The 15,075-nt window shown below is 43.8% G+C and overlaps 1 protein-coding gene across 5 annotated transcripts in view; it reads right to left on the bottom strand.

Annotated features, from left to right (window-relative positions):
* Positions 1 to 15,075, bottom strand: part of CTPS2 (CTP synthase 2) — a 123,916-nt gene that overhangs the window by 31,385 nt on the left and 77,456 nt on the right. For all 5 annotated transcript variants that reach the window (XM_084869834.1, XM_084869832.1, XM_084869833.1 and 2 more), the window contains exon 14: positions 10,154 to 10,250. In XM_084869834.1, coding sequence (XP_084725960.1) covers positions 10,154 to 10,250 — 97 coding nt within the window. The remainder of the gene's footprint in view (positions 1 to 10,153; positions 10,251 to 15,075) is intronic.

The following is a 15,075-nucleotide window of genomic DNA, read 5'->3' as shown; positions in this document are numbered from 1 at the left end:
GGGAGAGTGAAAGAGAGATAGGAACATCAATGATGAGAGAGACTCATTGATCAGCTGCCTCCTGCACGCCCCACACAGGATCAAGCCCAAGCATGTGCCCTGACCGGGAATGGAACTGTGACCTGCTGATTCATAGGTTGACGCTCAACCACTGAGCCATGCCAGCCAGGCTACCTAATACCTTAATTACTGGTGCTTAGAAAGTGAGTAAGGCCAGCCACAATGTTTCTTCTTCACTTATTACTTTTGGATTTTAGTTTATCATTCCTTTAAATTGTATAAAACATCTCATGTCAAATACCCAAACTCCTCCCCTTTCCCTAATTTTACTTTTCATAATCTGCTCTTCTGTCAATTTTCTAGTATCAAAATGCTCATTTTCTACTTAAAAAATGCTAGTCCTTGCCTTTAGCTCTACATCGAAAAGTTACCCTCTTTTTCATTGTTTGCATCTCTTTTTCCCCCTATTTAGTATGGTTATCCCAGTTTTAACATCTCTTTTCTTACATTTTCTCAATTCTTCTGTTAGTCCATATGAGCAGGTGGGGAGCAGGGAAAGGGGCTGTCTGCTCCCCCTCTCCTCAGGCTCATCCCTTCTCCCTTCCTACGGCCCTAGCGGGACCCCACTTTCAATACGAGGTCACTAACTGAAGTTTACCCTGAGCTTTGGGACAATCACACAGGTCAATACAATAAACCCTTCACATTTATGATCCTAACAGCCACACTGGAATAGTGCTTTTTCTGTGCCAAGCGCTGTTCTAAAGACCCACATATATGACCAATTTAATTCTCATGTGAAACCTACGAGGCAGGTGTTATCCTTTTTTTAAAATATATTTTATTGATTTTTTTTTTTTTTTTTACAGAGAGGAAGGAAGAGGAATAGAGTTAGAAATATCCATCAGCTGCCTCCTGCACGCCCCCCACTGGGGATGTGCCCACAACCAAGGTACATGCCCTTGACCAGAATCAAACCTGGGACCCTTCAATCCGCAGGCTGACGCTCTATCCACTGAGCCACACCAGTCAGGGCAAGGCAGGTATTATTCGTATGTCTGTTTTACAGATATGGAAACTGAGGCGTAGCAGCTAAGGCCTCTGATGGGGCAGTGTGGTCCCAGGGCTAGGCTGCTAACCACTCCACTAACTCCCCTGAGTGAAGTACGCAGGACAGCGTTAGTCCAGTGAGGGGAACATAAATGCTATCTTGTTATGACTAAAGGAGCTATGTCTCAGACCTATGCTCTCCCATATTAACAACCACACATTTGCCCAGTCGGGTGTGGCTCAGCGGTTACAGTTCAATTCCCAGTCAGGGCACATGCCCCAGTTGTGAGTTCAATCCCCAGTGGGGGGCGTGCAGGAGACAGCCAATCCATGATTCTCTCATCATTGATGTTTCTATCTCTCTCCCTCTCCCTTCTTCTCTGAAACCAATAAAAATATATATTTTAAAAAACACCAAATACAGCCGAAACCGGTTTGGCTCAGTTCGATTCCGGTCAAGGGCATGTACCTTGGTTGCAGGCACATCCCCAGTAGGGGGTGTGCAAGAGGCAGCTGATCGATGTTTCTCTCTCATCGATATTTCTAACTCTCTATCCCTCTCTCTTCCTCTCTGTAAAAAAATCAATAAAATATGTTTTTTAAATAAATAACTAAATAAATAAAAATAAAAACACCAAATACACACTTGCAAATGGTTTTCCCAGCAAAAGGTAGGACGAGGCCAGGGAAAGAGCCACTCTGCAGTGCGGCCCGTCCACAGGGAAGCAGCAGGCTCGATCCTTTCGAATTTGTGTCTCAGTGTGACAAACTGCCATGGCACAGACCTTCAGCACCCCTGAGTCCCTGGTGACCTCTTTTAAACTGTTTTGTAAATCACCTCATTAACCCAGCCAAGACATTTTGCAAGGTATGTGGTTTTTTCCCCCTTAAGCTTCCCAAGAATCTAATTACACCAGGAACTAGCAACTGGTTTTCTCTATCAATGCTTTGATAAGAGATAAGAAAGCAAAAACGATTTTTCCAGCCCATGAAAATTTGTCTCCCCATATCCCTAGTTCTTTCGGTTCTTTCAAATGTGAGATTGAACCACTTGGAATTTCCAATTGCGTGAATTTTACCCAGCTCCTTAGCACTGGGATGCGCTCAGTACCCTCCTAGTTGGCCTCTTTGCCTCTGTGTTCTCAGAACAAAAACCTTGTTCTTTTACAGTAACGTAGAACCTAGAGTTTAGTCCTCTTCCTTCTCTTTCTAAAATATATTTTGACTAATTTCAGAGAGGAAGGGAGAGGGAGAGAGAGATAGAAACATCAATGATGAGAGAGAATCATCGATCGAATGCCTCCTTCACGCCCCATACTGGGGATCGAGCCTGCAATCCTGGCATCGAACCATGACCTCCTGGTTCATAGGTTGACATTCAATCACTGAATCACACTGGCCAGGCAAGTCCTTCTCTTTCTTATAAGGAAACTAGAGGCCCGGTGCACGAAATTCGTGCAAGAGTAGGCCTTCCTTCCCCCTGCCGGCACGGGCTTCCCTCTGGTACCCAGCACCTGGGCTTCCCTCTCAGCCCTGGCTTCGTCTGGAAGGTCATCTGGAAGGATGTCCAGGCTAATTAGCATATTACACTTTTATTATTATAGATGCAAGGAAGATCCCCAAAAGGAATGAAGTCTTGTTCTAAAACATTCAATTTCCACCTTCTGAGTCCAGCTGGCTGTGCTGGCCTTCTGCACCCTAGACTTTGGCGTCACCCAGAGGAACGCTCCCAGCTTCCTCTGACAGGTGGCATCTGCCAGTGCCAAGTCAATGCTCACTGTCCTCATTGTCACCTGTCCTGAGGATGAGGGTTATTATCTCAGAAGTAGAGGCCTGGTGCACGAAATTTCTGTTGTGTCTGGTGCCTGCAGGGGGCTCCCGGCTCCTTCCAGTATGTCCTGGTGTTATATCCTCCACACGTCTGAGTAACCCTAAAGGGCAAATGGCATCGCTTTTAATGATGCCCCTCCCACCCAGCTCAGCAGAGGGCTCAGGGGCTGGCCCATTCCCTTCTATGCCTCCTCTGCACCCTTCCACCCCTGGCATTCCTCTGTTTCTGAAGGCAAGGGCTCCCTAACTATTTGGAGGGCAGAGTTATACAAATTGCATGTGGAATTCAGATGGCTTTAAACTGAGTTTACTCTAGCCAAGACCGATAGCCTGCGGACTGAAAGGTCCCGGGTTCGATTCTGGTCAAGGGCATGTACATTGGTTGCGGGCACATCCCCAGTGGGGGGTGTGCAGGAGGCAGCTGGTCGATGATTCTCTCTCATCAATGTTTCTAACTCTCTGTCCCTCTCTCTTCTTCTCTGTAAAAAATCAATAATATATATATATTTTTAAAAACAAAATAAAACTGAGTTTACTCTAGCATTTCTACCAGCGCACATACATCAGAGTGTGCTGTATTCAAACACGTTACCTGACTCAAATTATCAGACTGATCCAAAAAAAAAAACATGTTCTTTCTGGTAGATGGCGCTTTGGTTTGAAAACCACACTCGGCACAGATAAAGACTGGCTTCCATTCCAGGGCAAGTTGTGATAACATGTCTGAACTGACCGAAAAAATGTAAGTCTGGTGCCTGTAACACTTACGCTACACATCAAACAAGTTGTCAGCTGTCCCCGGAATGAGCTCTGAACCTTGTCTGAATTGCTTTGTACTCTCATATCTTCCCATCTCATGCTCAGCTGAGCCACAGGCAAAACGATCAAGTTTACTTTTGGAATCTGAAACCCTCCCATAAAAATGTTCCCCGGTGCCCTCTCTCCCCTCTCACCTGAGCCTGACCCCCTCCAGCTCTAGCCACACCTCATTCTAGATTTCTCACTCTTCAAGGTACCCTTACTTTTTAAAAATGTATTCTTACTGATTTTACAGAGAGGAAGGGAGAGCAATAGAGTAGAAACATTGATGAGAGAGAAACATCAATCACCTGCCTCCTACACACACCCTACTGGGGATCGTGTCCACATGCCCTTGACCAGAGATCATAGGCCTCACAGCCATATGAACCAAGGACCCTTCAGTCTGAGGGTGGATGCTCTATCCACTGAGCCAAACTGGTTAGGGCTCAAATTACCCCTACTTTTTAAAAAAATATATTTTATTAAATTTTTACAGAGAGGAAGAAAGAGGGACAGAGAGCCAAAAACATCAATGAGAGAGAATCATCAATCAGCTGCCTCTTGCACACCCCCTACTGGGGCACATGCCCTTGACCGGAATCGAACCTGGGACATTTCTGTCCGCAAGCCGACGCTCTATCCACTGAGCCAAACCGGTTTCGGCTACCCCTACTTTTCAAAAGTCATCTAGTGAGTTAATCAACCAAATAAAGGTGTCACAATAAGGGGATAAGTCCTACCATCTACGTTCGCATTTAAAATATGGGTTGTTTTGTTTTTTTTTCAAATTGAAGTGTAATTTATATGCAATAAAATATACATATTTGAAAGTTAAAGCATTGGACAAATTGAGGTGTAATTTACATGCAATAAAATATACATATCTGAAAGGTAAAGCATTTAACAATTGTAAAATGTGTGTTCTGAGAGTTCCATTTTAGAGAGTGAACGTAATGGTGGGCTGTGGAGCCAGGGCCATGTGTTCCAGTAGAGTAGGGGTGTCGAACTCAATCAGAGAAGGGGCCAAAATCTAAAATCCAGCCTACATCGTGGGCCGAATGGTTTACTGAACAGTCATAAACTGACAATGTCATAAACTGACAGCGGAGTGCAGTGATGACAGCGCGGTGCGGGCCACATTGCAAGGCCTGGCGGGCTGGATTTGGCCCGCGGGCCTTGTGTTTGACACATGTGCAGTAGAGACTAGAAACTATGTGAGAAGGTAGTGAGCAGGCCTGCTCTGACCACCCGCCAACTAACTGTGAGCCCTTCATGGCCCTCCACTCCTCAGCTGAAAAATAAAGGTTGGCTCAAATGACTTCCGAAAGCCCTCTTGGCCTTATTCTGTCACTAAATAGGATATTTAGGCAGCCAGTGGACAAGTGGGAGGTGTCCTTGAACCCTGTGAAAAACAAGGAAATTGGACCTTCCTTTTAGGAAAATAATGAGGAGGTTCAGGCCCCCTTGTCCTTCCTCTGAAAGCTTAGGTCTACAGTCCATGGCCCCATCTTCTTTTTTTAAAAATATATTTTATTGATTTTTCACAGAGAGGAAGGCAGAGGGATAGAGAGCTAGAAACATCGATGAGAGAAAAACATGGATCAGCTGCCTCCTGCACACCTCTCACTGGGGATGTGCCCGCAACCAAGGTACATGCCCTTGACCGGAATCGAACCTGGGACCTTTCAGTCCGCAGGCTGACGCTCTATCCACTGAGCCACACCAGTTTTGGTGGCCCCATCTATGTAAGGTCTGGGTCCTCCCACTGGAAGTCTAACAGCACTGTAGGCAAGACTCTTCAAGTTTGAGCATCTAGGCTTTCTGAAGATACCGGTGAGGAACAAGAAGTCACATACAACTCATCATCTGATTCTCAGGACTCCACACACACACACACAATGCCATCCCCTCAGAAAGACAAGCTAGGCTGGTTTGGGTGTGAGCTGATCTCTGGAGTCTCTCCCACAATATCCTCCTTCCCCATTCAGCTCTACACCTCCGTTTCAACAATTCCACCCATGCACATAACGGAGACACTATTGTGTGGCCAGGAGCTCACCAAATCTTTTGCTGAAGACTAGCTAGAGAGAAGCCTTATAATCAAGGACTTACAGAAGTAGCCACATGGAAACTAGATCCATCATGGTGTTGGATCATGAATGGAAGAGAAGAGCATCTTATATTTCCAAAGAGTTTTAAAAAAGAAACAAAAACAAACAAAAACACAGTTGTCTTGGTTTCCTGTGTTTTCCCAACTGCACCAGTTTGATTCTGAGTGAGCGATCATGAAAAATTAAAACTCCAGAAATTCTCAATTCAGGGGATTAGAAATGGGTCACCACAATCGATCTGGTGCCGCAAGCTTATATTGAACATTATCTGTGTGCCAAGGGCTACAAATAAAAATCGCATGGAAACAAATTACATTGGATTATAAATATGAAAGTGGCTCTGTCTTCGGAGGAGCCACTGGGAACCGTCTTTGGCATCAGCACCCCTGCGTCCCAAGCTGTGCACACAGGAGCTTGGGGGGGGTCACTCTTCTGATGGATTCCCATGCTTTCTGAGGTAATCGGAGACTTAACCAGGTTGTATGTACATAAATACTAGAAATAGTGAATATTACTATAGGCAAGTGCTTTGCCTGAATTAACTTATTTAATCCTCATGATAGATAAAGCATGATAGATGAAGTTTGGAAAAGACCGTGACTAGGCAATTAATACTTAACAATCATAACCGCATAAGTAGGTCTGTTATTTTACTTAATGTTTTATTATTATTTAAAAGCTAATAACATGTAATATCCTTCAAAAGCCCTCCCTCGGACAATCCCTCATCTATAAGTGATACTTATGCTGTTTGTCAGCTTATGAACTGTGTTGTGATTTACTTATGATCCTAAATAAATATTCACTTTAGCACCTAAAAAAGTGGGGAGGCTGTTTTGTTCTTGCTAATAGAGCAAGAAGAAAAATCATAAATATACAAGCAAAAAGAATAAGACTAGAGAAAGCAAGAACACTACTGTACAGTTCATTATGAACTGGTTCACCTCTTCTTTCAAACCATCCGGCAGAAGTATTAGTCATAAAAGTGTTCATACCCTTTGACCTAACAGTCTGGCTCCAAGAAATCTATCCCAAGGAAATAAAAAAATTACATAAACTCTGTGTCAAGATATTCCTTCCCATCAGTGTTTTTCTAACAAAATGCAGAAAACAACCTGAAATTTTTAACAATAGGAAATCAATCAGTAGGTTGCAGTTCCTTAACTCAATTAAAATTTATATGCCCAGGCTAGCCGGCATGGTTCAGTGGTTGAGCGTCAACCTATAAACCTGGAAGTCATAGTTGGATTCCTGGTCAGGATACATGCCCAGGTTGTAGGCTCGATCCCCAGTGTGGGTGTGCAGGAGGCAGCCGATCAATTATTCTCTGTCATCATTGATGTTTCTGTCTCTCTCTTCCTCTCCCTTCCTCTCTGAAATCAATAAAAACATATTTTTTCAAAAAGAAAAAAAATCAAATCTAGAGTTTTCATAACCCTTAAGGAACTAACAGGTGAGCAAGAAGAAAAGAGGAATTGTTCTTCTTGAATATAAAAGTGGAATCACTCTAGTAATCCAGCCATTGTGTCTATAAATATTTATAGGCTTTGATCCTATTTTAAAATATTCTCTTTTACTAAAACAACAAAATAGAACAAAACAAAAGGACCTCTTTACTTTCCTGTTTTCCCCTTTAATCCAGAGCATTGCAAGCCCAGCCTATAGTCAAATAAAAATAATGAAGAGCATCAAAATGCTTTTCATCAAAACAATAAGTCATCGTCACAGGCAATGTGGCCAAATGTATTTTGTTCCTACCATCCTTGCAGAAATGTGCTGAGTAGGAAAAAAGAAAAAAAAAGAAAAAAAAAGTCTATAAAATAAATGAGCTGACTAGAGAAAAACAAATCCTACAAAAGAAATGTGCCAGCTTGTGAAAAATATAAACTCCTACAAAAGAAATATGATGACTAGCAGGGGATAAAACCCCACAAGACACTAAGGTTGCTATATATGCTTTTATAGGTTTATGACACTCAGTAGACCCATGCACAGTGGTCCTGTATTTATCTCTTATCTCTGACACAACCTTTTGGGGAGACCTGTGGAAGACCCCACACAGGTGGGAGGGCAAAGCTTTATGCCTGCTGGGGACCCCAGGTTCATATGCTTATGAAGCATAATCTCAATGTTAAGGCAGGCCTGGAAAGGACCAAAATATCAAACAACTGATGAATGAATAAACAGAATGTTGTATGTCCATACAATGGACTATTATTTAGACCTAAAAGGGAATGAAGTACATGCTACAATGTGGATGTACTTTGAAAATATTACATTAGTCCAGCCGGCGTGGCTTAATGGTTGAGCGTCAACCTATGAACCAGGAAGTCACAATTCGATTCCTGGACAGGGCACATGCCCGGGTTGCTGGTTCCATATCTATTGTGGGGCATGCAGGAGACAGCCAATCAATGGTTCTCTCTCATCACTGAGGTTTCTCTCTCTTCCTCTCTGAAATCAATTAAAATATTTTTTAAAAAGAAAATATTGCCGAAACCAGTTTGGCTCAGTGGTAGAGTGTCGGTCTGCGGACTGAAAGGTCCCAGGTTTGATTCTGGTCAAGGGCATGTATCTTGGTTGCGGGCACATCCCCGGTAGGGGGGGTGCAGGAGGCAGCTGGTCGATGTTTCTCTCTCATCGACATTTCTAGCTCTCTCTCTCCTTTCCTCTCTGTAAAAAATCGATAAAATATATATTTTTAAAAAATATATATCTATATATTATGCTAAATAAAAGAAGCTCAACAAAATACCACATGTCCTATGGTTCCATTTATATGAAATGCCCAGAATAGGCAACTATAGAGACAGTTAGTAGACTGATGGTTGCTTAGGACTGGAGGGATGGTGGTGATAGCTAAAAAGAACAAGGTTTTCTTTTTGAGGTGATAAAAATGTTCAAAAATTGACTGTGTTGAGAGCTGTACAACTCTGCGAAATCAATAAAAAACAGTAAATTGTACACTTTTCACAGATGAATTGCATAGTGTGTAAATTAAGTATCAATGAAGCTGTTTAAAATATTTTTCCAGCAGGCAAAAGACATTAAGCAACCGGTTTTGGTGTTGTGTTTAAAATTAATAAAAATCATCAACATTACGTAAAGAATAACAAATCCTAAATCAGTCTTATTTCTATCAGGACAGATAAAATATTTAAATATACTGAACAAATGCTCCTTTTAAAAGCTCAATACAATTATCAGTGAATCTTTTACAGAGGCAATTTAAAACCATTAAATGTCTAACGATTTTTGGTCACTTAGGCAAACACTTGAACAAAGCAGTGTCAAACGTTTGAAAACATCTGAAAGTCAAAGTCGTTGCTAATAGCCACAAAGAGGAAAAATTCTTATATTCTTAAAGAAAAAGTCACTTAGGGAACAATGGTTTCTTATTCCAGAGAAAGCAGGGAGAATGTGTACCCTTTAAAACTTTTCCTTTTTCAATTTTATCTTTGCTAAGAAGCTTTCTGTGCTTTAGAAGCTAGTTATTATCCTTAAAGGAGAAACATGTTTCTGATCTGATTCTTCTTTGAGTTAAGAAGGCATTTTTCTCAGACATTCTTCAAACTTCACAGGAATGATGCTGGATACCCCAGATACTGGCCTCCCTCCTCTGTAGATAGCCCTGTTAGGACCTTGCGTACTATGCCTTTCATCACACTTTCTCCCCTTGTTCTGAGGCCCCGGAGGCCAGGGCTGCTATCTGTCCTGGTCCTACCATTATCTGCGGAATCTAGCATGGTATGCAAGTTATTCAAAATATATTTATTAAATTGAATTAAGTGCTTTCGGGGGGGTTTTGACTTTAAGTTATTCTCATAGAAATATGTTCATCTACAGGCATACTTGCACAGACATTAGAGTAATCTTATCAGGAGTGGGAGATTGGCAAATATCAGTAGATCAGCAAATGTGGCATCATATTTTCCTCTCCCCATGCTGGAGCCACTTTGGGAAAGGAGAAAGTGACTTCTGAGTCATACCTGCTATCATTCTCAAGAAGTTCCTAAATTAGTGGCTCAAGCCAGTTGGACATGAAACAAGTAAACAGGGGGTGGGATCCAACATAATGGAGAGATTCAAAAGAACCGAGTTGGAATCAGGGCTCTCCCAGCGAAAGATCGTGTCCAGGAACATGGGTAAATCACAAACAGCCCGCTGGACAGGGTATCATGGAGACCAATGGGAAGGGGCATCCACGTGTGTCCCACCAGCCCCTCCAGGGAAAGGAACTAGGGAGCAGGAGGTTAGGGGGAGACAGGTGAGAGGAAGTCTGGAAGGAAAGCGGGGGGGAAGTGGAAGGGGCAAGGCAAATGACACCCCATGTCTTAAAGCAAACCATCTGAGAAACTTACTTAGTATTGAATTTTCCGTTTTGAAAACAGTTCTTCTTATTCCCAGCCTCATCGTTCCTCCCAAGTTGCCAGGGTTGTGTTCCGGCATGTCAATCACCTTAGAAAACAAAACAAGTCTGGTTTTGGCATCTCATACAAATGTCATTTCCCAAATTTCAAGTTTCACTTCTAGAGTCATGATCATTGGGTAAGGATCTTCCCTAAACAGGAAAGTCTGATATACCTTCCAATTCTCTTATTCAAATCCATCCCTACTTTATACGGGCTTTACAGTATGTTTCCTTCCCGTGTCTGCTTATCTTTCATTCAAATCACTAGTAAAAAAAAATTATAAGGGGCGTCTTTATCACCTTCCTCCCATCATTACTAGACCTGTCAGCTCTGGGCAGTGTTCATACTCCAAGTTCTGGATGTCTGGGGCCTCATAATATGGTATTCACTCCCTCCCATAATAACCTCCCTCTCCCACTGCCCACTCAAGATGTTCCATAAGCAGATCTGTCAATCTTTGTGGAAATGTAGAAACCATTTTGTAGAAACCATTAGAAGGAGGTCATTCTGGCACACTGTCTAGGTCAGACACCTAAGTGCCACCTTGGAGGTCTCCCTCTTCCTCATCCCTCATATCCTAGCTGTCCAATCCTTTCGATTTCCCCCTCCAGACTTCCTGCATTCATTCACAGCTCCGACCACCACTCAAACCACTGCCCCTCACCCAAGCTATAGCCAGAGCTGACGGACTGGCTGCCACATATGCACGTGGTCCTCATCCTCCCCGTACACAGTAGGCAGAGTAGATGTGGTTCTGCTCCTGCTTGAAATCCTTGGCTGCATGGTATCAGCCCAACCTAGTCCTCCAGCCTCCCCTCCCGTGACCTTCCACACATACTCTGAGCTCTGGTCACTATGGCCTTCTTTCAGGTCCTCCTATTTCCTCTGCCCAGAACATCTTCTCCCACTCCTGTACCCTTTTTTCCTAAATCACACCACCCTCAACCTTGAAATGTTAGCTCAGCTAGACAATACTACTGCCCCAATGCACGAATTAGTGCACAGTGAAAGGAAATTAATTAGAAGGTGGCCAGCAGAGCGGGACTGGGCAAGATGGGCCGGACACACCCTGGAACCAACCTCCCATGGTCCCACCCCGACCAGCCGCACCTGTGGCACTGTGGCTCAAAAGTAGTCTGCAGAATGAGTGGGGTCCCTCAAGCAGGTGGGTTCCCTCAGCCTGGCCTGTGAGAATTGGGCCGAAACCAGCATTCAACATCCCCCAAAGGGTCCCGAATTGCAAGAGGGCGATTCTCGGGTGACACAACCCGGAATTGGTCTCTCTCCTCTCTGGTTCAGGGGTGCATCACCCGAGAACCGCTGCTGCCAAGTCACAGGAGCTCAGCAGCTCCTGCATTGAGCCTCTGCCCCCGGTGGTCAGTGTGCATCATAGCTACCGGTCGGACGGTCGCTTAGCCTTTTGTGTATATATAGTTGAGCTTCTACAGGCAGTGATATTCCTGGACACCACAGTCTAGTCAGGGTCCTCTCTCTATACCTGCCCTGTCACTACACATCCGTCAGCTGAGGTCTATAGAGCACTCTGTGTGCTTCACTGTAAATCTTTGAGAGTTGCAGCATGCTGCTTTACTTACCATTGTGTTCCTAGCCCCTGGCATATATGGAACTGGTATAGGGTATGCACGGAGTGAATGAACGAACAAACTTAAACTAAAGCACTTCAGATGCAGTTTTACGATTATTTCACAGAAATTCAGAAACACGTGATTTTTATGACAACCCTGTTCTCATTATCATTGCTGTTTTCTCAGTTCTGTTCACTGCAATCTCATGGTTTTTGTTTCATCCATTTTTTCTACATTGTTAGATTATTGTTGGACGAGTTAACTTGTTCTAATGAAATTGTTCAGGCTTCCCTCTCATAAAAAACCTTTCTTCCTGGTGTTTTCTCCCCCATACCCTAGCTACCACATACTGCTCTACAGAAAGCACTGGCAACTGGAATTGCTGAGATAAAAAGTTTCCAAGAACTTGTCTGATCTTATCAATGCCCCGGAAGAATTTTCCGAACCCTGTGTCCCAGGTATGCTTTAAAAGTCACAGAGGAGAAGGGGTGGAGAAAAAAACTTGGTTACACCCCCTGCTGAATGGAGTGCTCAGCTCTGAAGTGCTCTTGGCCTTGGCATCTCTGTCCTGCCCTCTCTGGTTGATTAATTATGCCTAGATTAAGTATTACTGAAGTGAGGTGACAGAGGGCATGAGCTTCCAGTTTGCAAATGCCTGGCCCCTTGTGTGTGTTCTAGAAAAGGGCAGATAAGACTGCCACACACTTGTAAGAAGTCCTAAGCTTATCCACAGCCCCGATTTCCACTCATGTTGGAGACAACGTGAACGAGCTAGGAAGACCTCAGCAATAAGCTCCTCCTAGTTTCTACTTTTGAGTGTACTGTGATTTTCTCAGTTCACTCTTACTTACTGCATTAGGCCCATCTATTCAGAAAGAGTCTTTTGATGTAGTTTGCTCACTTATTGGCACAATTAGCATTCAAGAAATGTTCTAATATGAACCACTGAGAATAGACTCAAATGACTCAGGAAGCCTGACTTACTTCTTACTCAGGATGAGCTTGACAAGCACCTCAAAACCAGAAACCATTTCCAAAATAAAAGTGGGGGAGGGGAGAGAAGGGAAATGCAGTGGGCACCGGGGCTGTCCAAGGATGTTAAATACTCCTCCAACACAGGGGAAAGTCTGGAGATTTCTAACAGCAATATGAGAATATTATTTAGAAACATTGAGGTAGGTATCAAAAGAAACAGCTGGAAAAGTTGAGGGTGGTAGAGAGGAGGTGAGGATTGCTGAATTTTTCCATTAAAAGGCCTTTTGGAACTGTTGGCTTTTAATGAAAATACAAATGGAAGGCCCAAATAGTGCAATGTATTATTTAGGCCTCCCACCGGGGTACTAGTTCACATGATCCCTGCTGTTTTCAGAAGCAAGAAATACAAACTTCTCCTCAGATGATAGCACAGAAAGAAATCCTAAGGTGTAACAGCTGCAGAGAGCCTTCGGTTAAAACATGTTAGCATAGAATCCAGTGAAGACGACGAAGAAAATGTTAGAGAAATGCCCTTGCAGGTTTGGCTCAGTGGGTAAAGCGCCGGCCTGCAGACTGAGGGGTCCCAGGTTCGATTCTGGTCAAGGGCATGCACCTTGGTTGCAGGCACATACCCAGTGGGGGGTGTGCAGGAGGCAGCTGATCGATGCTTCTCTGTCATCGATGTTTCTAACTCTCTATCCCTCTCTCTTCCTCTCTGTAAAAAATCAATAATTAAAAAAAAAGAAAGAAAGAAAGAAAATGTTAGAGAAAAGATGGGGAAGTAGCATTCCAACTCTAATGATGCCTTGAATGTCAGCGAAAGGAGAGAAGCAGAGCGAGAACTGACAGGAGAGTTGCCCTCTGGCCTGGCTTAGGAGGCCTTGTCCAGGGCGGCCCATCACATAGTCAGTCAAAGAACATCCAAGCACAAGCTGGTGGAATCCAAACCCTCAGGAAAGGTGAAATTCAAGAAGATAAGAGAACACAGTGCATTTCTGGCCAAGCCTGCCCCAACCAGCCACCCTGCAGAATAAGCAGGCAATCCTGAAAGCTCTGAAGATGATAATATGACGGCCTCATAGGGTATAAGCAACCTGACTAAACATCAAAATGAAGGAAAACATCTTTGTCCCTTCCACCAAAAGCCTGAAAGACCGGAGATTATCACAGTTTCAAAACACTGTTATCATTCCTGAGGTGGTGAAAAGAACCTCAAACATGCTTTAGGTTTAATCCCAACATTTCCATCATTCCCTAGATCTTGCATCTAAGAAAAAAAAAAAAGCCTCTTCCATTGATAAAGGAGTGCCTCAGCCTGCCTGAATAAACACAGGCGTCCTATGATCCCCACCACAGACCTGTGCTTTCTTGGAACCGAGTTATATAGCATAAGAAAAAATAAAAGAGGATCAATAAGTAACGAATATTGGCGGTGATAAAGGAGATGTGAAAGCACCACATAAGGATAAATAAGCACTCATTAACCTTTGCCAAAGTTTCTGCAGCCCATAATAAAAGTGTAATGGGTTCAAGATGTCATGAGTCCTTGGCGCCTTAACAGTCTAGGAAAGTTAGGTTCGCTTATCAGAGAAGACATTCCTCCACGGCGGTAGGTGAAGGAGCATAACCCTTCTGACAGAGCCCTGGCGAGGCTGACTGCCCTCATACCCCTTGACATTTCATTTGGGGGCACTGGGGAACCTACCCCCCAAAACCACTTCCAACCTCTTAGACAACACATACAGTGATTCTTTCAAAATTTCTAGTATATTCCTTTACAAAGATTCCCCAAATCTTTTTTTTTCCCTCTGCACCCCAGGGGAAAATCTGTATTTAAAACTGCTTTTGTGTGTGTGTGAAACTGTAAGTTTACAAGTGAGAACTGCCCAAACCCGGGCCTGTGCCTCCCGCCCCTCACCCATCAGTCCCAACGGCCCACAGTCTTGCCGGATCTTTGACGGGAGGGGTTCCCCATGGTGAGAGTCTGTGAAATCCTGATGCTGTTGGAGGGGTTCAGGGGCAAGGATGGGGCAGCGGTGACTTGACTTCCCTCCGTACCTGGCTTTTTGCAGCCTCTCTCCTCTCCCCACCCTCAGGATTTTGGACTGAGAAACAAAGATAACTCGTTTCTGGGAAAATTGAAGGAGATAACATGCACAAGCATCCCAACCCATACTTATTTCACCATCACCCTTCCCCCTTCTTCCCTCCAACCTGCATAGTTTAACAAAAAGACATGTCACAGGGGAAGGTGGCACTGCCTCCAATGGCTGTGCCCAGCCCTGCCCACGGGTTGAGAGAGGAGGGAGA

Source organism: Pipistrellus hanaki, assembly GCF_964339955.1.
Source record: "Pipistrellus hanaki genome assembly, chromosome: X".
In the NCBI taxonomy this organism is placed as follows: domain Eukaryota; kingdom Metazoa; phylum Chordata; class Mammalia; order Chiroptera; family Vespertilionidae; genus Pipistrellus; species Pipistrellus hanaki.
Note: the sequence above shows the minus strand (reverse complement) of the source record. Positions and strands in the feature narration are given on the sequence as shown.